Below are 27,596 nucleotides of genomic sequence, written 5' to 3'. Positions count from 1 at the left end.
GTGCCTTCAGCCCAGGGCGTGATCCTGGAGACTCAGGATCGAGTCCCACGTCGGGCTCCCTGCATGGAGCCTGCTTCTCCCTCTGCCTGTGTCTCTGCCTCTCTCTCTCTCTCTCTCTTTCTCTCTCTCGTGAATAAATAAATATTTTTTTAAAAAAAAAGAAGGGTATAGTATTCAGATTATAATTTGAATTTATATATTTGTCCTGAAGTAATTAAGATTCCAGTGGTACAATATATATGACTTCCTTAGATTTTTTTTTTCTTTTAGTACAGGATAAATATGATGTTCTTTTCCTTGGAAGTTTTTCTAGGACTTGTTTCTTATTAAAGAAACAAGTGGGGGCATTATTAAAAAGTTATCATACTAATTAATTAATTCACCCAGGACTCCGTCTTACTCATTTCCAAAACTGAGTGACATTACCTCTTGTTAATAGACCCTTAAGTTTGACAAAATCAAAAGATCTCTGAAACAGCAAACAAGACTAGACAGGGTGACATGGTGAGTATCATCTTTATTCTACAAGTGCTTTATTCTACTGGCACAAATACAGGCACGACTGTCCCTTAACATTTTGTACCAAAACTTATGCTTGATTTTTTGCTTAATTGCAAAAATTCTAAAACCTACAGCACAGTGAGGACCCAGATTTTGTTCTGCAGCAGTTTTGCCACGAGGGAATCATTCTCACAAATCTATCCTTTAAGATTCAAAATAATATAACCACATAGGAAAGAAAAGAGCACAGCAGGACAAACAAGCTCTGTGTTAGAGTCTGTTGAGTTTCCTTTCCTTGGATCTCTAGACAAGAAGTTTTGCCTGGGTTAAATGTAATTAGTAGGCATAAAGGGGGTTGGGATTTTTTTTAAGATTTTATTTATTTATTTATTCATGACAGAGAGAGAGAGAGAGAGAGAGAGGCAGAGACACAGGCAGAGGGAGAAGCAGGCTCCATGCAGGGAGCCCGACGTGGGACTCGATCCCGGGTCTCCAGGATCAGATCTTCCATCTCAGTCTTCCCGGGCTGAAGGCAGCACCAAACCGCTGGGCCACTGGGGCTGCTCAGGGGTTGGGATTTAAAGTGGAGAAATCAGGGAAAAAGGATCAAGGAACTGGAAGGTAGAAATACTGAGAGCATTTTTTTTTAATTGTTATTTTCTGTAGAAATAACCAAACACAAAGTTTTGGTTGGATTGTCATGGCGCTACAACTATGCAACACCTGAGAGTGGGTTCTCTGGCTAAAAGTATATCTTGAAACATAGAACAAAGGGTCAGACTTTTTCAGATTTACTGCTCAAATTGGGAAGGATATACCCACAGAACCTGGAATCCAGAGACATTTGCAGTAGTGTGATCTGATAGCTAACCTCAGGTCTAGAGTCCAGCCCTAAGGCTGGGTGCTGGATCACACACTTCTTTTGTGTAGATTGGAAGGCTCCAGTTCTTTACTGAGTTGCAATGTGTCATCTTAAGATCACAGTGTTTTCCTTTTGGCTTTCTGCCTCATAGGACCCTCTCCTCCCAAAGGTTTGTAGGAAATGTCTATGATCCTGGGGGGACCCACAACTTTGTAAGTTGTACTCAAAACCACATCAGCGGGGAATGGGATCAAGGTCAAAGGGTTTAAATGACTGTTTCTGGTAGATTAGATGAATAGAAGAATATCCTATAGAAGAATATACTATGTGTATGTATAGTTTCAGAATATCTTGTTTCAACAGTCATATTTAACCTATAAATTTTAGACAATGTAGTAATATCAGGTCTTCTTTTTCAGAACTCTTTAGACCATGGAAAAACAAAGTAAGTAATTTAAGTGTTTACTTTCATTTTATAATGTTAAATTGTTGTTAATATGTTCTTTGTCATAATGTTTTATTCAGTTTCAAAGGATATAATTTGTTTTATTTATGCTCCAGAACCCAAATTCTAGTTCATTGCTTTGACTGTAGAGACAAAGTACACATATATCCACTACTACTAATTTTTTCTGTAAAAATAAAAAGTCTTAGGTAAGCCTAAGGAATTTTAGTCTTACTGGGATATATGTTATATAATTCGTATTATATTCTACCTATATCAGGTTTTCCCTCTTTATGTGCATTTTCTATACATAAACATTATTCAACTCATTAAATTAGCAGATAATAAATTTAATATGTCAGTCCATTGTAATAAAATCTTCAGATATAGCCTGCTATATATTTGATAACATACACATGTGAGCAGGTTTAAATAAATACCAATTATTATACTCTGGCTTTTTTCTGCCAAGAGAATACTAAGGGCTCCTTGGTGGCACAGTTAGTTAAGCAGCAAACTCTGGATTTTGGCTCAGGTCATGATCTCAGAGTCATGGGATCAAGTCTCACACTGGGCTCTGTGCTCAGCATGGAGTCTACTTGTCCTCCTCCCTCTGCTGTCCCCACCACCCCCCTTTCACTCTATCTCTTAAATAAATAAATAAATAAATAATATTTTAAAAAAATTCTAAAGCAGGGATCCCTGGGTGGCGCAGCGGTTTGGCGCCTGCCTTTGGCCCAGGGTGCGATCCTGGAGACCCAGGATCGAATCCCACATCGGGCTCCCGGTGCATGGAGCCTGCTTCTCCCTCTGCCTCTCTCTCTCTCTCTCTCTCTCTCTCTCTCTCTCTCTGTGTGTGTGTGTAACTATCATAAATAAATAAAAATTTAAAAAAAAAAATCTAAAGCAGATGGGCATTGACCAAGCATATAATAAAAGACTTTGTCTTTTTTTAAAATATAAAGTTCTGAAGAGTAAAACAATACATATAGGGAATGATATGAAGAAAAAATGCTGTTTTGTGAGAAGATTTATATTCTCTTTATTTTTGTTTAGATACAAAAGAGACATTTGTCCTTCACCACAGTGTCAGCCTTGCTACATATATTAGGTACTCTGTACAACTAGAAACCTCAGCTTTCCTTCATGAAGTTTCATGATCTTCTCTTAATGTTTGCTATATTAATTTAACTTTACTTACAAAACTCAGGCTTTTTAAATGCAAATTGATACAATATTGCACTGTTATATTTGCCGCAAGCATTAGGATGCTTCAGATCACTTTAGAAAGGTTCTTTTGGCCAAGGTCATAGTCACCTTTTAACACTTCATCTTCATATATATAATTGTGTGTGTGTAAATGTATGTAAATAGGAATAAATATATAGAGAAGTAAAAATAAAGTTTCTTTATGATAATATGACAGTCCTATGATATCTATACATTATTTTAAGTTCCACTTCACAAATGCAGAAATCCATTCATCATTCATATGCTCTTTGGTCTATTTGACCACTCCCCCGTTTGCTTGTTTTCCTTTTATATGAATTCCTGCTGAAATTCCTAAAACTAGGATCATACTCTGGAACCCAAACCCCAGAGATTAGGAGCTTCTAATTTCTTGAATCTATCAGCTCCTAGATAGGTATATGCACTGACTATTGCTCAAACAATAGTACCCAGCAAGAGGTGCCAAAATGTGACATATCATTCAAGAGCAGGTCTGTTAGTCAGACTTGCAGTGTGTTTTCTTGAGATCTGGTCACTGTGATTCAACTCAGGTTGGGAGTGGGGCTGTGGCCAGGGCCTCAAGAGCTAGAGAACTAGGAGATAGGCCCCCACTCGAAGCCAACAAACAAAGGAATGGTTGGAATGGAGTGACTTGTATTTCAGAGATCTGTAATAAATCAGGGTATGTTACACTATCTGTTCAGGGAAAAGCCCTGGAGGAAGTAGAGGATTCTTTGTTAATTACCTGAATTTGCAGTCTCCATAGACTCCATTCTGTTGAAGTTATTAGGAAGCCAATTGAATGGAGGAGGAGGGTGGCTCACAATCCAGCTTCCTACTGAAACCACATGAGTTGAGTGGTCTTTGAAGGCCTATGGTTTAAAAAAAAAAAAAAAAAAAAAGCATATAGAAAATATATCAGATTTTGACATTTTCTTCTGTATTAATGTCATGCCCTCATCATTCAATAGGAAACTATTTTGAATTTATAGTTAGCAAGCCATAGTGGAACAAAGGAGAACGTGGTATAAGTGTAGTGTCCACTAGACCATAAATTGCATGAAGACAGAGCCAGTATAGCCTCAGAGCTCAACTCAGAGGCAATATAGGAGATGCTCAAAAAGTATTTATTGTCTGACTGGGGTAGCTACTATATGAGTGACTAGAAAGCACAAATATGAAGAACTAGAAGGTCATTGAATATTAAAAATATTCAACAAAGTTTAATATGCTAGTTTATTGTAATTCAGTCAGTTATGATTTTTGTAGGTCAAAATTAGTCAAATATTAGGAATTTCCTATGGTTCAACCTTATTGGGGTAGTTGCAGAGTAAGCATAAAAAGGACATTTAAATACTGAAATGTATGCGTTATATTACATATTTTTTAACTATATCACATATTTAAAAAATAATTCTTATAGCAATAATTATAGATATCTTTGAAATTATCCGTAACCTTTCCATTATGATCTCTACATCTTTCTTCACAGTCTGTATGTGGTTTTAAAACACTGTTTTCCGGGGATCCCTGGGTGGCTCAGTGGTTTGGCGCCTGCCTTTGGCCCAGGGCGCGATCCTGGAGTCCCGGGATCGAGTCCCACGTCGGACTCCCGGCATGGAGCCTGTTTCTCCTCCTCCTGTGTCTCTGCCTCTTTCTCTCTCTCTCTCTCTGTGTCTATCATAAATATAAATAAATAAATAAATAAATAAATAAATAAATAAATAAATAAATGAATGAATGAATCTTTTAAATAAATAAATAAAACACTGTTTTCCTAATACCAACAGAATCAAAATACAGAAGTAAACCTTAATCAGGCATATTAGAAAACTAGAAATTCAGTCCCAGTAACTCAGCTCATTTTATCTGAAAAAGAATTTCTTTGAAACAGGATTCTACTAAAAATTAAGTCTGAAAGCAATCATAGCTTGTGTTGAGTGAAGAATTCACTTTATCAATTTTAGCACAAGATCATGTAAATGAAAATTATCTAAAGACAATGTATTTTTCTTAGGATAATGTAATTTTCTTTCTGATATATATTTTATTAAAGTAGATAGATGTTTACCCGCCCCTGTATTGCAGATGGGCAAATGGATGCTCCTCATCCAGGAACAAATCTACCATCTGGACATCCCCCTGAATATCCTTCAGCAGCATTCCAAGGTAAAATATTTATTTAAAGAATAACCCCCCCCAAATTTTAAATTATTGTTATTCCCCTAAAGTGTACGTATGTGTGTGTCTGCCTGTCTCTGTGTGTGTTTTGGTAGTGTCTTTTACTAAAAGTGCAATAATGAAATTGGAAGCCTATTGTTGATTTTTTTGGCTTGACTATGTATTATTATAAATATCATAAAAGTAATTTTTACTTATACAGGATAGTAAAGATGTAGAGTCAATAAAAATTTAGCAAATAAAGTTTGCACATAAACCCCAAAATAGACATTTTAAGTAAAAGATTTCATTGATTCTCCACCTGTTCTGAAACACATTTAGGACATTTATCCCCAGTATTTTTGAGTCAGATATTAGCCAAGGGTAATTGTGTACAGTGAGAGTCACAGAAAAGAGATGACTACTTAAAACTGGAAACTCTAAGTAATAAAAATGTAGCTTCCTGGGTATCATTTTCATTTTCATTCCATAACATATATGAGAGCTTTGCATTTATATACATCCTAAATCATGCCTTCATCTAAGAAAAGCAGTTGAGTCATATCACTCCACACAAGGCAGTACCTTTTTACCCTTTGAACCAATGAATAGGAGACTTCAGAGATTTTTATTTAGTCAAATGCAGTTATCAAAATAACTGGAACTTTTCTAAATGGCAAAGTTCATGGTGCACCCAGATTTGCAGGTAGTCCGACTACTCCCACCTTGAGAGACCATTCTGAAGATTTAGTTAGGATCAAAAGGAATCCGGTTTGGGCAGCAGGGCGTATCCATTTTGCTTTCTGCTCTGAGCAAATAAATCTGCTTGGGAATTGAATTGTCTAGACAGAAATTTCCCAGTAGGGCCTGGATCTCATTCAGATGTTTGCAGTTAGTTATAAGGATGTGAACTAGAAAATCTCTACGGTTATAGTTCTCAAGGGGGCCTGCACTGAAATATTATGTGGATGTTCTTAAAAACACTGTACCAGGGCATCATCCCAGAAAAATTAAAAAAGCTCAGGTAGTAGGCCCCAGGGATTAGTAATAGTTTTAATTCCCCAGGTAATTCTAATGTGCAACCACCAGAGCTAAGAACTACTGCTCTAAATTCTTATATGATGATTGTTTGAAAAATTATTAGCAAGCTGCAATATTCATCCAAGGCACTTGGAGAATGATTTAATCCACCTCACAGCTAATTAAAAGTAGGTGATACATAATTAAATTCAGTTATAATCAGACTTGAGAGCTTATGAGAAAAATAGCTTAATTTTATTTCTCAAGTCCAAGGCCACATATATAGTACAGGTCTTAATATGATAATGATGTAGTGATAGTTTAAAAATGAGACTTTACTGTGCATCATGTGTGATAACTCATTTAATTCTCAAGCTTATGAGGTAAATACTATCAATTATCCCCATTATTCAGGTGGGAAAAAGGCATAGAGAGGCTGTATCAGGCTTTGGGTTATGGTTTCTGTACTTGATAGTTGTGCGATGGTTCAAATAAGTTGCTGTACCTCCAAGCCTCTGTTCTTACCTATAAAATGGGGATAATATTTTCCAATTCAGTTTTGTTTGGAGATTAAATGAAAACATGTAAAATGCCTAGTACAATGATTTACAAATAATAAGTGACAAATATTTGTTGACTATTCTAATAATACATTAAATCAATTGGACTTTATACAAATAAAAATATTTGTATTTTTACAAATTTCAGGTAGTTCTGTATGCTTAATCCATTGATTTGGGAAATAATCAACTATCCACTCTCTAGGAGTCTTCAGAAGATTGAAATAATGCTAATAACGTAACCTATTAGCTCATATATCCCCATTGATCTGCTTGTGGTCTGATCTTTGCATTGTACCCAGTGATCTTTAAAAATGCTTATTTGTTCATATTACAGATAGCATTCGATGTGTACATCATTGGCTTTTCCTTGCTTTTAGGATAAAGACCAAAATGCTTATTTTGGTTCACTAGACCTGAAGGCTCCCATGCATTCTCTTTAACTGTCTCTTAAGCCTGAGTCTCTGCTATTCAAGTCCATGTGCCTTTCTAAAGATTAGTAGACACCCTGTTACTAACCCAGGGCTTCTCTCTGAAACATCTTCCTTGTGCCCCCTGGTCTACTCAACTCCTCCGCATCCTTTAGATCTCAGCTGAAAGGAGGTCCTCAGGGAAGCTGTTCTAACTCTTCCTTTTCTCTCTCCCCATCCCAACACGTTCCTTTGACATTTATAGTCATAAAAATCTGGGCCCTTCTTTCAAAGAGCTTGTCTTCAACCATAGTTAATAAATTGGTCATACTGGTGTTGTGGCTCCCTGGAGTAAAAGGATAAAGTATAAAGTTATCTTCCCCACAAGGCAATGAGGGCAGGGATTCCATCTGCATTTCTCATTTTAAATCCCAGTGCTCAGCACTCCTATAAACTTTGTAAAATATAAATCAGATTATGGAGCTCACTTGTCTGCTTAAAATCCTCAAAGGCCTGTCCATCACACTTGGAATAAAATCTAAACTCCTTATGAATGGGCTTCCTCGATGAGCTGCTGTTTCTTCACTGACAAGAGTTTCTACTCTTCCTCTCTCCCTTATGAGGTTTCTCTTTTTCTCAAACATGCCAAATTCATTCCTAAGTAGAAGAGTTTTGCATTTGGTTTTCCTTCCTCCTGAACATTTCTTGCCAGATCTTTACACAGAGCTTTTCTGTTCTCATATTTTAGATCTCAACAGAAATGTTTTTTCTATCTAATGTAACGAATTGATACCTTTCCGTCTCCACCATGCATTTTCTCTATGAGTTCAATCTGAAATCTTTTAAATCAAAGAATTCATTTTCCCTTTCCCAAAAGTTGCCTGTAAGCTTCCTGAGGGCAGGTTGCCTTGTTGATAGCTGTGTCCTCTGATTCTAGAACAGAGCCAGTCACATTGTAGAATGTTGGTAAATATTTATTGTAAGAAGGAATGAATTATAAAAACTATATTTAAAAGATGTTAGTATGAAATTTAGTCCCTCCTAAATCTTTTTAATCTCTTTAAGATTTAAAAATCTTTTTTAGTCTTTTAACCATTAAAAGATTTAGAAGAGACTAAATCTCATACTAACATCTTTTAAATATAGCTTTTATAAAAAAAAAGTATTTTGCCTCAGTGATTTTTTAAGTACTTATAAATTACATAATCTACGTATTAAATTTTATGTAGCCTTTCCTGTTAAAATATTATGGAACACATTCCTTTGAAATTATATTCCATTCCTGTGGGATTGCTACTCTGTGGACTACTCATGGAAGCTTATGAAGTTTCATTGCAATCACAAATTCACATGAAATACAGAATATACACTTATTAAATTTCTTCCTCTCCTGTGCTTCTTAAATACTTAGGAGAAGATTGCCTATTGTAACTTTTTATCTTCCTTAGTTCTCAAATTATATTTTTCAGAGTGCTGTAAATTATAAAATTTAAATTTGTAATCTATCATACTGGATGATTTTTTCATGCAGGAGGTTTTAGGATAGGAATGTACCATGCCTGAAAATTTCAGGCTGATTGTTCACCCAGATAAGCATCTGGACAATATTGGAAGTAACGACATGCTTTTACCTTTATGCCAAGGTTTCTCAATGGCAGCACTATAATATTTGGGGATGAATAACTCTTTTATTTTTCAGGGTACTATTCTAGCATTTCAGGAAGTATTTAGCAGCATCATTGACCTCTGTTTACCAGCTGCCAGTATCACCCTCCACTCCAGCTGAAACAACCAAAAATAAACCCAAACTTTGCCACATATTCTTTGAGGGGGCAAAACCACCCCTAGTTCTATACATAAAGGAGATACTGTTTCCTACAGTTCCAGAATTATCATATTTTTATACAGTACTTTGGTTTCAGAAATGCTGATTCCGGGGATCCCTGGGTGGCACAGCGGTTTGGCGCCTGCCTTGGGCCCAGGGCACGATCCTGGAGACCCGGGATCGAATCCCACGTCGGGCTCCCGGTGCATGGAGCCTGCTTCTCCCTCTGCCTGTGTCTCTGCCTCTCTCTCTCTCTGTATGACTATCATAAATAAATAATTAAAAAAAAAAAAAAAAAAGAAATGCTGATTCCAAGCCTTTTTGGACCTTTTACTCCGTGCCATCTCTCTTTTCTATTAGGGCATTCCAGAATCTTTATGTAGGTGATTCTAGATCATTGTTGATTTCCTGTCACTTTCCTAGTTTTCAAGACTATTTTCAACTGAGTTTTGAGTGGTGGATAAGGCTTGGGCCAATCCTATCCCAGCCCCAAGCCGTATAGGAGTGGATATGAAACCACAAATATTTCATTGAAAAATCGCTGAAAGATAAAAACACAACCTTTAAGCTTCATAAAAACAGGATTTCTGAGTTGAAATTTTAGTTTGTAGAGTTTTAGGAGTAATCCCAAAAGAATTCATGTTTCAAATTTTCTGTGCAGTTACAAATTATTTTACTTGTTTATGTTTCAGGGCCTCCAAGACATATGGGCTACCCTGGCCCTCAGGTTGGCTATCCTGGCCCCCAGCCTGGCTATCCCGGCCCCCAGCCTGGCTATCCTGGCTCTCAGGCTGGTTACTCAATTCCACCAGCTGATTATTTAGGTGCTGGCCCAGTAGGCTTTCCTGTCCAACACCAGCCAGTGTATAATCAGCCAGGTGGACCTGCAGGGGTACCATGGATGCCAGCACCACCACCTCCATTAGACTGTCCACCTGGATTGGAATATTTAAGTCAGGTAATTCTAAATAAGTGAAACACTCATAAAAAATAAAATTGTGCATATCATTTGCTTAATGAAATTAACAAATGACTAATTCAGAAAAGTCTGAAATGGTAAAACATTTTACACTAACAAATTACTACATCTTCTAGGTCAAGTCTACTTTCAAAGCAAAATATAAATGTCTCATGAAATTGTGTTTTCTATGATTTTGAATATACTCTGTGGCAATGGTCAATAGCAAACTTTAAGCACTATTTTCCAGTTTGTTCCTAAGTATAACACATGCATTAACTTATCTAATCCTTTAGAAGCTCTATGATACATAAGTGCTATAATTATCATCATTTTACAGAAGAGGAAACTGAGGTCCAGAGAGATTATATAATTGACTCAGGGTCAAAACACTAAGGAATGGCTTCTTAATTCTGGAAACTTGGTTCTAGATCTCGTTCTTTAATCTCAACACCGAATAACTTCCTGAGAGGTAAATAGAAACATTAAACTAAATTTAGTGCTGAGTGTCAAGGTTCCTGGGTGGCTCAGTTGGTTAAGTGTCTGCCTTCGGCTCAGGTCATTATCCCAGGTTCCTGGGATTAAACCCAGAGTCAAACTCCCTGCTCAGCAGAGTCTGCTTCTCCTTTCTCTGCCCCTCCCTCCAGCTTGTCCTCTCTCTCTCTCATAAATAAACAAAAAAATCTTTTTAAAAAATTTAGTGTTGATATCAATAAGTGGTACCAAAAACTGAGAGTTAATATTTTCTGTATAACATGATTCGCTTTTTGTTATAATTAATAAAACTATATTTTATGATGCTTTGTCCTTTGGAAGAACCAATTTTATTAACACCACCAGTGAGGAAAAAAAAAATCCTTTTTTTATCCTTGTCCATATCCTAGCAATGTGAAGGTTAGTATATGCTTAGTGTTGGAAATCTGGTATGTAAACTGGGAATATGAAATTATTTGTGTCTAATCTATAAACAACTATTCCTGCGATAACTAACCAGTTTTAAGTAAATGAATTGGCTCTCTTTTACTCTCTGTACTAATTTAATTTCCCCCAATGCACTTGGGTGTTGTAAGAACTATTAGTAGTTTATACAATCCAAGAAATACCTTAAACAGATTCTTTTTAAACATCAAGGCCTTACAAAATATATAGGGGAAGTTATTACCTGCTCCAAAAGACGATATCAAGCATACTACAAATTTGTTTTTTAAATTTGGAAAGAAGCTCTTTAAATGGATAAGGAGTCTTAATATTTCTTAAGTCTTTTCAAGAAGGAACTTTTTTTTTTTAATTTTAGAGGGATTCCAGTGTAAGTCAATTTTATTTGACCTGAATTTGCCCACATTAATAGTGAACACATTCAATAGATTGTTTTTCTTTTTTAAAGATTTTATTTGAGAAAGAGAGAGCATGCATGCATGTGCATACATGCAAAAACGGCAGGGAGGGGCGGAGGGAAAGGGAGAAGCAGACTCCCCACTGAGTCGGGAGCCCAACTCCCGGCTGATCCCAGGACCCTGAGATCATGACCTGAGCCAAAGCCAGCCACTTAACCAATTGAGCCACCCAGGTACCCCAGTAGATTGTTTTCAATTAAAGATATATTAACTTTAATTTTATACCTTTAGGTATAAAAGTTTAGAAGTAAGACATGATATTATTAAATATTGATAAATATTGACAATTTATTATATACATTCCTTAAATAGAAAACACCAATATTAATTTTGTTGGTATAAGAAGAATGAAAATATTGTCTTTTTTTTACTATAATAGATAGATCAGATACTGATTCATCAGCAAATTGAGCTTCTGGAAGGTATGTATTCATTTTATTGACCATATTTCTAGAAAGAGAAGATGTTTTTACAGATAAAAGCATATCAGCAACCACAAATATAACACTTTCACTGATGTGGAACAGTTAAATCTGATTATTGACAAATGTCTTTCTTCATGATAATGAAATGATGGCAATTATCAGTGGCACATTTCTGGAAATTAGAAGTCAACTTGTAAAACACCATTATTCTGAGCATCCATCCTCATGCCAACTTAGAAGGAATCCCATCAAATTTACTTTTGCTCCCACTTCTCTCTAGAAATCATTTCAGCTGTTTTCTCCAGCCTGACATGATCTTGATGCTGACACAGAACCATATGCATTAGTTCAGTTACCCTGGTACATTTCTAAAACCAGGAAAGTCCTTCAATTTGGATGGGTATGTTTTGGAAAATGTATTCTTGCCAACAGTTTTTATCAGGAGTTCATATGAACCTTGTAAGACCTTTGTTCTGTGGGCTGTGGATTATCACCTTGGGTGCAGGGCTAATGCATTGCTGGAGGATGCTGATCAGTAGGCTTAGAGGCCTGGCTTCTTAAAACAGCACTCCTGCTCATGTGAATGGCAAATAAATATTTCCTTGGGTACAGCACTCCTGAGGTGCAAGGTAAACTTAAGAAGCCACCAGATGCTTCAAGACTCTTACCAAAGGAAAGAGAACCTAGATGGATTCATGAACCATGGTGTCTTTCTTCTAGATATAAAGACTAATGAACGCTCAGCTACAGTTTATAATATATCTGTTAAGTCCTTCATCTCTCTGCAAAGTTCGTTTCCAATGGTAGAAATTATAACTATGAATAGTAAGAGCAGAATAATAGATTTAGTTTTGCCTGTTTTATTTAAATTGCTTATAATGAAAAAAAAAGAAAAAGTAATAAATTGCTTATAATGTACATTGTTAGATATTTATAATGTGCGTGTTTTTAGTTTGTTAATACTAAGTTTTCCCTGGAAAGGCATTCTTTGTTGCTTGATAATTAGTACTTTGAATTTTTTAATGTTTTAAGAAATTTATTTTTGATGTCATAAAATCAAACCAAACCAGACACTGTACATCATACAGCACTCCATTTATAGTTTTTAAATGTGTAAGTTTTATACATATCATGAAAGATAAAGTAAGTTCAAAATTTGTAGTTATTCTTCAGTTTTCTAATGGTGATGTCTTCAATTTTCTTCTTTTCTCTTCATCTCAATGAAAGTATATATTGTAACATGATAGTATAAAGAGATGGAGAGGGATCCCTGGGTGGCTCAGCGGTTTAGCTCAGGGCTAAACCTTCAGCCCAGGGTGTGGTCCTGGAGTCCCAGGATCCAGTCCCGCATCAGGCTCCCGACATGGAGCCTGCTTCTACCTTTGCCTGTGTCTCTGGCGCTCTTTCTCTCCCTCTCTCTCTCTCTGTCTCTCTCTTTTTCTGGGTCTCCCATGAATAAATAAATAAAATCTTTAAAAAAAATAAAGAGATGGAGATTATTCCATTTATTTTTACCATCTGAGTGTATGACAGGCACTTACACTTCCCAATTCAAAACTTTATAGACAGTAATGATGACCATAGAAGTCTTATTTCATTCTCATTTTGTAACTAGAAGGTAACTTAGAGATTGTGTAAACACACTTATCTCATTTTACAGATAAACTAGCTGAAGAATTTGAGATTAAACTACTTAATAAAACATTTAGATAACAGATTCCATTCCATGTTATGAATCAGTTTAATTTTTTTCTCACACAACACTTGACTGGCAGATGTTGAGGTCAAGAGTGGTTCTTTTAAACGAAAAATCCAAAGGCTGGCTGAAGCCAGCCAGAGCTAAGACATGATCATAGAATTTATAAAGGACATCTATATCTGACTAAAATTCTATCCACACAGATATTAGAGAGTATTTTTTGTCTCCATACATATCTCTCTATCATTCATTATATATTAGTGGCTTTCTGGCATCTCATGACCCACGTTAATGAGGACTGTAGACTAGTAGGACTGTTAATGTTCCCCTGGCTCTAAGCAAGGAGAGGTTTGCAATGTGTGATTCAGTATGGGAAGCCCATTGGTATAATATCACATGGACATCAGCATTTAGCATACCTCTGTCCCCTTGTGAAAAGATTAGCCTCATCCAGAGTACAGAATTTACGTAGGATGCCAGTGGTCTAGATAGCCTATGAGTTGCAGCCTTGGTTGCCAAGCACCTCTTCCCATTGTCTAATACCCATCACCCACTTTTGAACAACTACTGCTAAGCTAAACCATTTTTTTTTTCCATTTTGGCAGCATTGCTACTCATATTTGGAAATTGCACCACTGATCAGAGCTGTGTTCCTTCATCCAACCCACTATTTTTAAAAAGGTTTAAGAAAAGAGTTCCTTAACAATTTAGACATTTTTCATAAATATGGAGATTAAAAAATGTGCAAAGGCCAGTAGAGCAAATCTTAAACCAGGGTGCTCTGGGCCCAATGTGATGTTCTAATTCACCCTCCATTTTAACCTCCTCCCTTTCTTAATGCACAAGTGTGCATTAAGAGTAAGCCCTGTCATTACTTACCCTCACACAGTGCAAAAACATAAGCCATGAATAATATATATTAAAAAAACTCAAGCCAATTTATTCAACAGAATATTTCATAGAGTATAAACATAGCAACCATCCTATATTCCCTTATATAATTGAATATTAGAAAACTATACCAAGCAAGTGGATATTTTCTGCATGCACAAAGCAAGCTCTGACCATCTACAGCACTGTACCATCCCTCAGAAGCATTCTGTCTTTCTGACATGAGACTATGGAATTAAGAAGATAGGAGTTTTCTTTTCCCTGTCTTATACAGAGACTTTAATTTCTCTGCTCCTTAATAACTTCTCCTTCTTTTTTCCCTTTATCTTTTATCCTCTATCTAGATCATCTCTAAACACCTTTCCTTTTTGTTAAAGTATGATCTACAAATGGTAGGATATAGTATCTTAGGATAGATTCGATATTCTTTTAGTATAATGGTTATAATGATTCCCTCTTTTATGTTTTTAGTCATAACAGGTTTTGAAACTAATAACAAATATGAAATTAAGAACAGCTTTGGACAGAGGATTTACTTTGCAGCAGAGGATACGGATTTCTGTACCCGAAATTGCTGTGGGGCTTCTAGGCCTTTTACCATAAGGATTCTTGATAATATGGGCCAAGAAGTTATAACTCTGGAGAGACCACTAAGGTGTGGCAGCTGTTGTTGCCCTTGCTGCCTTCAGGAGGTCAGTGAGTAGTTCAGCAAGAATTGTTACCCTTTTATTGAATTTATATAATCAAATGAGATTTAAAGGAAAATTGATCCATAAGCTTATTGGTTTATACTTGAGAATAAATTCTCCAAGAAGAAAGGCAGGTGAAAAACAATGAGCAGTTAGCCTCATGGCCATGAGTAGTGTGTCTCATGGGGTTGAGATCAGAGATCTGAGACCAGGCTTCTTGATCTTCATGGAGATCTGAGAAGGTAGGGCACCTTGGTCAAATCCCTTACCTAAAATAAATGCGAAAAGCCTAGCCAAAGCCAGAGCAGTGACAACCTAGAGAATATTCTAGAATATCCTACATGTGTTCATCTTACAATTTAGGCCAACCTAATATAGAATGAACCTAGGAGAGGCCCCACATCTGAGAAAACTTCAATGCCTGTGTTTTTCTATATCCTTAAAAATTATTAATGTATTTGGGCCCCCTGTAAGAGGTATATACCAGCTGTGAGTACCATTAGCTCCATAAAGACCAGACTGTTTCATATTACTTGGCAGCCCACTAATAGAGAGTATATATTTCAGGGGAAATGCTGGGGCACAGAGAGTTTATAGGGAAGTTGATGTTTGCCTGTATCTTCATTGGCCTGAGACCAGCCCTGCCAGGGTCACTCAGTCACTCCATAGAGGTGGCTGTTCTAGCATGACAGACACAGTTTACAAGCACATGAATATTTGAAATCTAATACTGTATGTATTTTTAAAAGATAACTGAAATCGTTCATGGTGAACTATTTTATTTTCATATCATTTAAGTTAGATACAGTAATATTTATCCAGGAATATCTAAGGGAAAACTGAGAGTTTGATGGAATATGCTCTACAATATAATGATGATACTACAACTATATATTATGCTAGTTGATGGTAAAAAAATGGACCTAGGAAGTCATTTACTGATGAGCACACTGAGGCTCTTTAAAGGTCACCTAGCTAAGTAGCAGAGCCAAGATTCCACACTTCATTTTTTTTTTTTCCATTTTGGTAGCAGTGCTACTCATATTTGGAAATTGCACCACTGATCAGAGCTGTGTTCCTTCATCCAACCCACTATTTTTAAAAAGGTTTAAGAAAAGGGTTCCTTAACAATTTAGACATTTTTCATAAATATGGAGATTAAAAAATGTACAAAGGCCAGTAGAGCAAATCTTAATAGTGAAGACTATGCATGCAGCCTGCCCAAGTTTATACCTCATCTTTTCTACTTTGTAGTTAGGAATCTGCTGTAAGTTAATTAACATCTCTGCTCCTCAGTTACTTTCTCTATAAATAGGCATAATTGTACCAAACTTGTAGGGATATGTTATGAATTAAGTGGTGCTTAAAATAGTGTCTGACACTTAGAAAGTATTCAATAAATGAGTTATTACTAGACATTATAATTATTATGATTTATATATATTCTTTTGTCTTTGTAGATAGAAATCCATGCTCCTCCTGGTGTACCTGTAGGTTATGTTAATCAGACCTGGCATCCATGCCTGCCAAAGTTTACAATTCAAAATGAGAGGAGAGAGGATGTGCTAAAAATTACAGGTCCGTGTCTTGTATGCAGCTGTTGTGCAGATGTTGATTTTGAGGTAAGAGATGTGATAACGTTTACAGGTCTTGCTTTCCTCATACAAGAATAATGTAATTTGGTAGGATGTTACAAATAGAATACATTTGTGTGTCCTGATATTTCAAGAGGAAGACAGTGTGCTTATATATTTAATTTTGGTCAGAGAGGTGGTTAATGCTCTGATTAAGCATCAGGGTTGATTATACTTTAAAAAAGGAAAAGCAGAGCCTTGTAGTCAAATAATAAGCAAAACATCCAACATTTGAACATGGTGGTTTCTGTGTGGACACTCCATATATTATCCATTTAAAATAAAATGTGAACCTCATCATCTAAGTCTGATTGCTAAAGCATATGAATTCTTCCTTAGTCCGAAGTACAGGTTGCCAGTGCTCTAGATCCTCTTCAGAAGTTCTGACATTTTTGAATTCCTGCAAAAAGCTCACTTATGCAAAGAGAGTTTTAAGAAATATACTGTAAGATGTACTTCCCAACTATGCTTCTCTTTATCCTTGTGTTAAATTTATTGACTAGAAACCACACTATATCTGTGTATTTACTACATGAAGGAATTTCATTATAGCAGTTTTCCCATAGATGGCCTAGCCTTGTAGCCCAAATTATTTAGTTGTAAATGTGTAAAAATTGGGAGATTTTATAACTTAATCTCATGGAAAATCATAAAATTTGTTAAGATGGACCAACATTTCCACAACAGGGGCAAAAATCTAAAACTAAGCAGGGCTGCCCCCTTATGATGTTTGAAATCTGCCACTGTCCCTTACTTCCTACAGTTTCCATTGTCCAGCTCCATTATTTTATACTATCTGCCTGACTTCTCTAATCATATGATTTTCAATTCCTTTGTTAGACCTGGTTATATAAAAATGAATCCTTCCTCCCCTCAGTGACTTCAGAGTCGAAGGAGAAAGATAGACAATTCTACGAAGATAGATAAAATAGAAACTTATAAAGACTCTTACAAAGGCATATACATAGCATAAGGGGGAATTGAGGTGATGTATACTCTGCATGTGTAAAGACTTTATAGGTTTTTGTATAATAATAAGTTCTCTATAGAGAGGTCACCATTCCAGGAAAGACCCAAAGTACTGAGAGGTAATTGTTCTCTCAGGGAATATTAATAGAACTTTTGCTGACATATACTTTATTTGCAGAAATTAAGTACTGGTGTAACAAGTCAAGCTGGATTGCAAAACTTTTATATTTAATGCTAAGGAATTTAGAAATCTCCCAGCAGCCTTTCTCAGTGAATACCTTAAAGCATCTGTTATATGTAATGAATTAACTCTTCTCCTGTGCATCCAGAATGGTCTAACTAGGTAACAAACTCTTTGAGAGAACTAAGAAAATAGTCCCTTGAATCATTTTCTGTAGGCTATAATGGAAAGTTTGAAAGCAGGAATTATCAGTACAAGGAACCACTATGGACATGGACTCCATCATAGTGTTAATGGTATGGAAACTTAGAGTAGAAAAGAGATAATGGCCTGAACACAGCAGGAACCATTCTAAAGGAAGAAATAAGAGACATTTAATAAGCATGCCAAGTGGAATTTATCCATGGCTTTGATGTCAGTTGAGCATGAAAGAAAATTTGGAGATGATTCTGATGTCATACTGTTCTAATATCTGATGTTTAAGAAACTCAGTGAGGGGCACCTGAGTAACTCAGTTAAAGTGTCTAACTCTTGATTTCAGATCAGATCCTGATCTCAGGGTTGTGAGGTCAAGCTCCATAATGGGGGTTCCACACTTAAGATGTAGCCCACTTAAGATTCTCTCCCTTTCTCTCTGCCCTCTCTGTCCCTACTCTTTCAATCCCTCTCTCTCTCAAAAAAAAAAAAAGAAAGAAAGAAAGAAAAAGAAAAGAAAAGAAAAGAAAAGAAAAGAAAAGAAAAGAAAAGAAAAAAAAACCTGAATGAATAATGATGTCATTAGCCAGTTAGCCAAGTTAACAATCTTGGAGAAGAAACAATTGATTTGTGAGAACCTCTTAATTTATATTTGAGTTATGTTGGATTTTTAGTATGTAGAGAAAAAGTTTGGGATGTTTTCAGCATAAAGATCGTAGTTGAAGTCATTAGATTATCCCAAGGGTAGTAGAAGAAAGACAAGTGTGGAGATGATAAGGAAATCTGTCTCCTTCCAGAATTTTTGGTAGGAGGAAAAAACATGAAGGTCTTAACACATTATAGTCCCCTTTATGAGTCCAAAGTCTAAATTCATACCACTGTTATGGATCAAAACCTCATAACATAAAAATTGGTTCTGAGTGGTGATACAGATGACAGAATCGAATGCAAAAGCACACTAGAATATCACCAAAAATTGATCACCAAACCTTTTCTGTTCCTAAAGAATAAGCTGATCTTCACATGAACCGATCAAAAATGACAAAATGTTCTAGGAATTAATCCACCACCAACAAACTGCATAAAACAGAACAGTCTGCAATCAGTCATATAAGAAATATTTAAATAAACATTAAAGAGGCTAAAGAAGAAACAAAGAAGGTCATAAGAGAAGAATAAGACTATTAAAGAAAGGACAGGAGAATCTGAAAACAAACCAAATAGAAATTCCAGAAATAAGGAACGCTCATTGATGAAACCTCACTGGAAGGTTGAGCTGAAAATTAGATATAGGTGAGGAGGGAATTGATTAATTGGATGATCTATTTGAGAAAAATAAATGTGAGAGGGGAAAAGATAAATTTGAGGGGACCGAAAAAGTGTAAAGGGATGTGAAAGCTAGAATAAAATACTCTTGCATATGCCAAAGAGCAGTTACAGGGGAAAAAAAAAAATGAATGCAGAGAATGTGCTGAGATAATATTCAAAGAGATAAATGGATAAGAATCTTGCAGACTTGATGCCATGGATTCTCAGATTAAAAAAGGACAAGTAGTCCTGAGTAAGAAGAAATGACTCCCAGATACAACTTAAACTGCAAACTTCAAACTAAAAAGGAAATCTAAAATCAGCAAGTGGGGGTGGGGGGAGGTTCTCTCTATTATGTAATTCCCTAACCATTAGGAATTATGAACATTTTACTCTAAGTTTACTAGCTACCTGTGTTTGCTCTCTTTGAATTGTCACTATTCATTGCCTGCATTTTTATTGGGTTATTTTTTTCTTGTCAATTTATAAATGTAATTTGTATGTTCTTTGTATCTTCTGGTTCACCTGTCCTGTTTATGAAGTTACCCCAACGTTATATTGTGTTTACTCCTTTTTCAATCTTTTTATAGTTCAACCTTTAACTTACCAGGAATTTTATTTGTACAAGATAGGATCAAACATTTTTTTCTTTCAGATGGCTAGATGGCTATAACATCACAATTTATTGAATAAATTAGTCATTCCTTGATGAATTGAAATACCATACATTAAATTCCCACAAATAATGGGATCTATTTCTAGATTCTCCTATTTCATTGATAGAATAATCTGTTTTACGACAGTGCCTTATGATTCAATTATGGCAACTTAATGATGTATTCTATAGCTAGTCAGAGCCAAACAGCCACTTAGTAATCTTCTTTATCATTTTTTGCTGTTATCAGATTTTCCTTTCCTGTGAATATTAAGACTAAAAATGATTTAATCCTATTTACTTTTCAGTTGTAAATCATTATTCACATTTCTGAGCCTTTTTAAAACAAACTGTATGTTCTACTTCTCCCATAAATTTTGGTAAATTTTTTATTATATAGGAATAAAAAGGAGAAATATCAGTATTTGTTAAATCTAGTGGTAGGATTATGGTGGCTAAATTATCTGTTGTATATTTCATTTAAAAAACACTTTAGAAATTAAAAATGACTAAATTTTTAAATCTGAGGTTTTTTTACTAGCTTCAAATGCTGATGACAGCTATTAATATATAAAACACAGGTATGCAGAGGCCCTAGGTGGTGCAGTCAGTTAAGCCTCCAACTCTTGTTTCAGCTCAGGCCATGATCTCAAGGTCCTGGGATCCAGCCTTGTGTCCATGCTCAGCATAGAATCTGCTTGAGATTTTCTCTCCTTCTCCTCCTGCCCCTCCTGCTCATGCTCTCTCTCTCAAATAAATAAATCTTTAAAAACAAACAAAAAATACAGGTATGCAAGAGGGATTTATAGTAGTCTATTTAGCCACAATAGTATTGCATAACAACCCCTAAAGCTCAGTAGATTAAAACTACAGGGATTTATTCTCATGTGAATAGATATGCAGGTCAGTTATGTCTCAGGGAGTATATCCAAGCTTCGCTAGATGGCTCTGATTTGGGCTGTAAGTTGGTCTCAGGTCTACTCCAGGTATGTTCATTCTGGAACGGTAGCAAATACAGCTACCTGGATCATGCATTTCTAGTCTGATCACTGGAGAGCAACAACCAGACCAAAGCACTTAGCCATGTTTTGGGCCTCTACTCATGTCACATCTCTTAACATTCCATTGGTCAATCAAGTCACATGGCCAACCCTACCTATCAATGAACAGGGGCATATACAAGACCTACAATTGGTCGGGGAGGGTAGTGCATGAATATTTGCTGAACTGTAATCTATGCTATCATAGTTATATTAGAAGTTAATTTCAGATTTTTAAAGAACCCATCCACCCACACCAAAAGAAAATGAGTCAACTGTTTTCCATTTCCCCACATTTAAAAAAAAAAGATTTTATTTATTTATTTGACAGAGGGAGAGCGTGAGAGTGCACAAGTGGGGTGGGGGGCAGCAGAGGGAGAGAGAGAAGCAGACCCCCTGCTGATCAGGGAGCCTGACATGGGGCTTGTTTCTAGGACGCGGGGATCATGACCTGGGCCAAAAGCAGATGCTTAACTGACTGAGCCACCCAGATGCCCCCGGTTAATTCACATTTATTTTGCTCTTCTCAACCTGAGCTAGTGCTTAAGTAGGTGTTGCTAGGACTTGTGGTACCTTGTACACATTTGAAAAGGATTCATCTCTTCCTGGTTTGACATACATAACTCTACATGCATGTACCAGGGTAAGTGTAGGCTACATTCATCCCCACACATGCCTACTTGGTGAGGTGCATTTGTCCAGTCACAGTCTGTTCAACATTTTAAGATGGCTCTGGGCTTTCCTCAAGCAGAATTGTAAAATCAGAAAATTTTTACTTTGGAGCTCTTTTTATCATACACGCTTCTTTTTGTTGTTGACTGTCCATCCACCCTACTGTCTAGTGTTACCCCAACCCTTGACCTGGGGCACCCCATCAAGTTGCTTATTAGCTATTTTCTTGTACTCAAAACTGCCAGTCTTCTTTTCCAGGCTCTTCACATTTCATATTTTCCTACTGATGGTAGTAATAAACCCTCCCATCATATTTAAACACTTAGCTTATGTAAACCCTCTGTGCATCTCTTATAGAATGGGGTATTAGTTTAGTATCTTCCTCATGGCTTCTAGAGATTTCACCAAAGAAACAGATTTGTATCTTTTCCTACTTAAATTTTATTTTAGGTCATTTGTTACTATCTTAATGTAGACTAGAAAATGTTAAATTTTTAGGCAAAACTACTTTCATGTAAGTTCACTGTAACAAAGAAACATATTTTTTCATGTATCTAAAAGTAGATACAGGAATCTATATACATTTAGTGAGTGATATTATGTGTTTATAGTTAAGTATTCCATGTAATTTTGATAGGGTATTTCATTTTATTTCAACTTTTAGTGTGTTACTAGTTTTCTAGAATTCTTTAAAAAATTTTTTTTTCATTTTAGATTAAATCTCTTGATGAAGAAAATGTGGTTGGCAAGATTTCCAAGCAGTGGACTGGTTTGGTGAGAGAGGCATTTACAGATACTGATAACTTTGGCATCCAGTTCCCTTTAGATCTTGATGTGAAAATGAAAGCTGTCATGCTCGGTGCATGTTTCCTCATCGTGAGTCTATTCTTGCTAATCCTGCATTTAGAGGCTCTATTTAGTGTCATTCTGAAATGATTTAGTAAATTGTACATTTTTAAATGACCTTGTTAAATTTATAGGTTTTATTCCAAGGGGCTGCATTTAATTCTAGCTCTGAAATTTCATTTTCTCCTGGTATTCTGGATTCACATGTGACTAATTTCTTTGGGGAGTCTATGCAGTTTCTTATGGTAACAAAAGGACCTCATATGTTATGGAGGAGTCCTGGTCTTTTGGGTTTTTATTTAGAAGTTGAAATCAGTGCTTTGGAAAAGAGTTTGAATTTGGGCTTACATGGATTAGACTCAGTAAAACTAGATTTTCATCCTGATTCAGTATTAAATCATCTAACACAGGAGTGTAAATTCCAATAAGAGTAAACAACCAATTAAGCCATTAGGTAGAATTGCCATTTGAGAGGAATTACATGTAATAGAGCGGTGGTTCTGAACTTATCTTCACATTAAATCAGCTAGGAAACTTTAAAAAAACCCAAGTATCAGGCTGTACCCAAATTTAACTAAATTAGAAGGTCAGAATTAGAAGTTTGGATAGCTCCCCGGATAACTCCATATGCAGCCAAAGCCAATGACTCGTGGGACAGAGTAATAGTTTTCAACCCTAGCTGCAATAGAAATACCTGGATACCTTTCAAACTCCTTATGTCAAGACTGCATCCAGAAAATAAATCAAAATCTCTGCAGTTGGGACCAAGCCTGCAAGCTGTCAGGTGATTCCAATGTGCAAGCAAGATTTGGAACCACTGGATGAAAATCTTAAGCACTGACATGGTGATGCAGTTCCAAAAATAAAACTAAAAAATGAGAGAATACACAGAAAAAAGATCCAGTTACTTCAACAAATAAATGTCAGGAAATCTTTTTAAGATAAAAATAATGGAAAAAAATAGAGGGAAAGAAACTAAGATACATCAACTTAATGCAGTTTGTAGACCATATTTAGATACTAATTGCAGAAATATAAAAAGACATTTAGAAGGAATTCAAAGAAATTTGAACATTGGCTATTGATGATATTAATTATTACTTTTTAAAAATGTTAGTAATACTGGGCTTATATAAAAGCAAAAGAGTCCAAATTTTTAGGGGCACACACTGAAGTGTTTCAGAATAAAATGGTATAAAATCATAGATTTACTTTTCAATAATGAGGGTGAGGGCAGGGGAATTGGGGGGGGGGTTAAGTAGTTAATGAATCAAGATTAGCCATGTTAATAATTATTAAAGCTCAATGAGTGGCCATGGGATTTTTATTTTGCTATTCTATCTAATTTGGTTTAGGCTCAATATTTTCTATATAAAGTTTTAAATTTAACCACAGTTCTGTTTAAAAACTGTGTTTTCACTGTTTATTTCGCGTGAAAAGTAAAATTAAATTTAACCTTAGGAAACTGACCAGAGGTACACACACCATAAGCAAAGGCATATAAATGGAAGAGAATATAGTCTAGGATGGTTGGATATATGAGAAATGGGATTGAGAGTTGTGGTAGGGTTATTAGGAAATTACTGTGGGGTAGATTGGGCCTCTTCTAAAGGACTTTTAAAGATTGGACAACTTCTTGTAGATGTTGGGAAGATACTGAAAATTATTTAATTGGTTGGCTTTAAACTAGGTATAAATAAAGTACTTATAAATCCAAATCTCAGAAAGATAAATCCTGGTGACTATATGAGAAATAGATTGATGAGAGGTAAAATTACAATAATGCAACTGCAAGGGAATGATGATAAGAATTAAATTATTTCTTTGTGAACAAATAAAGAAAAATGATAGAAGTGAGAGAAAATCCATAAGATTTGATGAAAGTCATAGGGAAGAGGGTCTGGTTAGACACTGATATAGTGAAGCAAGTTGGGAACACAGTGGACAAGTTTGAGACAGAAATCATAAAACTGAGCCAAAAAACAGGAAAGAATATCCAATGGAAAAAAGACAGTCTCTTCAATAAATGGTGCTGGAAAAAACTAGCCACATGTAGGATGAAACTGGACCATCTTCTTGCATGATATACAAAGATAAACTCAAAATACATGAAAGACCTAAATGTGAGACAGAAATCCATCAAAACCCTAGAAGAGAACACAGACAGCAACCTCTTCCACCCTAGGTGCAGCAACTTCTTGCTGGACATATCTCCAAAGGCAAGAGAAACAAAAGCAAAAATGAACTATTGGAACTTCATCAAGATAAAAGGCTTCTGCACAGTAAAACAATCAATAAAACTAAATGGCAACCTACAGAATGGGAGAAGATATTTTCAAATGACATATCAGATAAATGGCTAGAATCCAGAATCTATAAAGAACTTAATAAACTGAACACCCAAAAAATAATCCAATCAAGAAATGGGCAGAAGAAAAAAAAAAGGAAATGGGCAGAAGACATTAACAGACTTTTCTCCAAAGAAGACATCAAAGTGGCCAACAGACACATGGAAAAATGTTCCACATTGCTTGCTATCCAGGAAATACAAACCAAAACCATGAGATACTACTTTACACCAGTGAGAATGGCTAAAAATAACAAAACAGAAAATAAAAAAATGTTGTCAAGGATGTGAGGAAAGGGGAACCCTCCTACACTGTTGATGGGAATGCAAGCTAGTGTAGCCACTCTGGAAAACAGTGTGGAGGTTCCTCAAGAAGGTAAAAATGGTACTACCCTATGATCCAGCAATTGTACTACTAGGCATTTGCCCCAAAGATACGAATGTAGTGAACCAAAGAGGCACCCGCACCCCAATGTGTTTATAGCAGCAATGTCCAGCATAGCCAAACTGTGGAAAGAGCCCAGATGTCCGTCAACAGATGAATATTGTAAATATTACTCAGCCATCAGAAAATACAAATACTTACCCTTTACATTGATGTGAACAGAACTGGAGGGTATTATACTGAGTGAAATAAGTCAGTCAGAGAAAGACAATTATGATATGGTTTCACTCATTTGTGGCATATAAGAAACAGCACAGAGTATAATAGGTAAGGGAGGGAAAACTGAATGGGAAGTCATTAGAGAGGGATAAAGACCATAAGACCGTAAGAGACTCTTACTTAACTATAGGAAACAAACTGAGGATTCAAGGAGGGGAGGTGGGTGGGGGAGATGGAGTAACTGAGTGATGGGCCTTAAGGAGGGCACGTGATGTAATGAGCACTGGGTGTTGTATGCAATTGGTAAATCATTGAACATTGCATCTTAAACTAAGTATGTACTTTATGTTGGCTAATTGAATTTAAATAATAAAAAAACTGGCCAAAAATAATCTAAGATGGATGCTACCTGTAAAATGCTGTCATTCTCCTGAAAAAAATCTGAAAGTTGTACATTGAATTCCAGTCTCAAAAGAAGTTGAATTACTAGAGAAAGAGTACAAAAAGTTAAGGAAGAACAAAAAGAGAAACATTTTGAGTGGAAAAATTAGAAAAAGTGATATTTAGAGAAATTACCGATAATTAAATTCATGAAGGTAATCAGTAAGTGAATAAAATTACAGGATTTACTTGCTATTAAATTGGAAAGCTGCCAACTTTTCCCAGATCTACTTATTTTGTCTTTTTTTTTTTCCTTAGCAGTTATATTATTGTTTCATCAGACCCCTTAACACTTATGATATCTGTTACTGAAAACACATTTCTGTACTTTTGTTTTTATCTAGGACTTCATGTTTTTTGAAAAGAGTGGAAATAACGTATAAAAAGGAAAGTGGCAGTGGATTAATGAAAGTCTCCTCAGAATGCATGAAGTCTGTGTATTGATTGGGACTATGTAAAAGAAAAGCTCACTTTTTTCCTTTATTGAAATGAGTTATAGCATATGTGAATTATACTGTGATGCCTGAAGCTCTTGTTATATGACATGACTTTTCAAATTATGAATTGATTTTCTGTATCACTTACTGATAAATGTTTTTATGCATTTTCTTTTATTTCATACATGTTCTTTTTCTTTGTGCATTTTGGAGAAAGGACATGGGAATTTTTACATTTAATCATGAAACCTCTCATGGTAAATTGTTTTGAACTATGATCTCTTTTATTTTCAATTTTTGTAGAAAATTAAAGCCTTATTAAAGTAATTTTAATATAAAAGGTTACATTTTATTAAATATAGTTCCAATTTACTTCACGGGTATAACAACTAATGTTATTTTGCAAATACTATATATTCACATAAGTTATAAATCAATATAATTTCAGTTTCCTTTAAAATTATGTTATAATATTCATATTACCAAGGAACATAAAATGTATATTTGTGTTTTCAACAAATTACAGTATATTTAATTTCTTTTCTAAGTTAATCTTCTATAAAAAGATTTTCATATTAACAAGACAATAAATTACTGATATTTCAATGATTTCCAAGGAAAAAGATATATCCTTAAGAAGAACATATTTAAAGACTCACTATAAAACTGAAACATTGGGCAGCCCAGGTGGCTCAGCGGTTTAGCACCGCCTTCAGCCTGGGGTGTGATCCTGGAGACTGGGATCGAGTCCCACGTCAGGCTCCCCTGCATGGAGCCTGTTTCTCCCTCTGCCTGTGTCTGTGCCTCTCTCTCTCTCTCTCTGTGTATGTGTCTCTCATGAATAAATAAATAAAATCTTTTAAAAAAAACTAGAACATTTTTATAATTTTTGAAGTAATTATTAACACATTATATATCCTGTATTCATTTTCATTCACAGAGCATAATAGTTATGAGATCGTTCAGGTATTAAATAGAATATATGTTCACCTGAGTAGAAACTTCAGTAATGGTCTGTTAGATTATTTATACCAACAATCAAATAACTGATTTAAATATTGATATATTTCTTTGCATATTTTATTTTTATTTTTAAATAAGCTGTGCATAATCCATTTAGACGGTATCCTGAACCTTACGCATTCACCAGCTTTTCCCTTTTGGATCACCTTTCAAAGGAGCAAAAGCATATAATGAT

The 27,596-nt window shown here is 35.5% G+C and overlaps 1 protein-coding gene across 2 annotated transcripts in view; it reads left to right on the top strand.

Annotated features, from left to right (window-relative positions):
• Positions 1-27,267, top strand: part of PLSCR1 (phospholipid scramblase 1) — a 29,932-nt gene extending 2,665 nt beyond the window's left edge. The window contains exons 2-9 of one of the 2 annotated variants that reach the window (XM_055321649.1): positions 1,783-1,808; positions 5,127-5,207; positions 9,706-9,971; positions 11,745-11,787; positions 14,852-15,072; positions 16,530-16,691; positions 22,438-22,599; positions 26,306-27,267. In XM_055321649.1, coding sequence (XP_055177624.1) covers positions 1,796-1,808; positions 5,127-5,207; positions 9,706-9,971; positions 11,745-11,787; positions 14,852-15,072; positions 16,530-16,691; positions 22,438-22,599; positions 26,306-26,344 — 987 coding nt within the window. In that variant the 5' untranslated portion in view covers positions 1,783-1,795 and the 3' untranslated portion in view covers positions 26,345-27,267. Of the gene's footprint in view, positions 1-1,782; positions 1,809-5,126; positions 5,208-9,705; positions 9,972-11,744; positions 11,788-14,851; positions 15,073-16,529; positions 16,692-22,437; positions 22,600-26,305 lie in introns of those variants that run through there. The other variant, XM_055321650.1, reaches the window with a different exon arrangement.
• The last annotated feature ends 329 nt before the right edge of the window (positions 27,268-27,596 follow it).

This window comes from Nyctereutes procyonoides, unplaced genomic scaffold, assembly GCF_905146905.1.
Source record: "Nyctereutes procyonoides isolate TBG_1078 unplaced genomic scaffold, NYPRO_anot_genome, whole genome shotgun sequence".
Lineage (NCBI taxonomy): Eukaryota > Metazoa > Chordata > Mammalia > Carnivora > Canidae > Nyctereutes > Nyctereutes procyonoides.
This window is presented reverse-complemented; position numbering and strand designations above follow the sequence as displayed.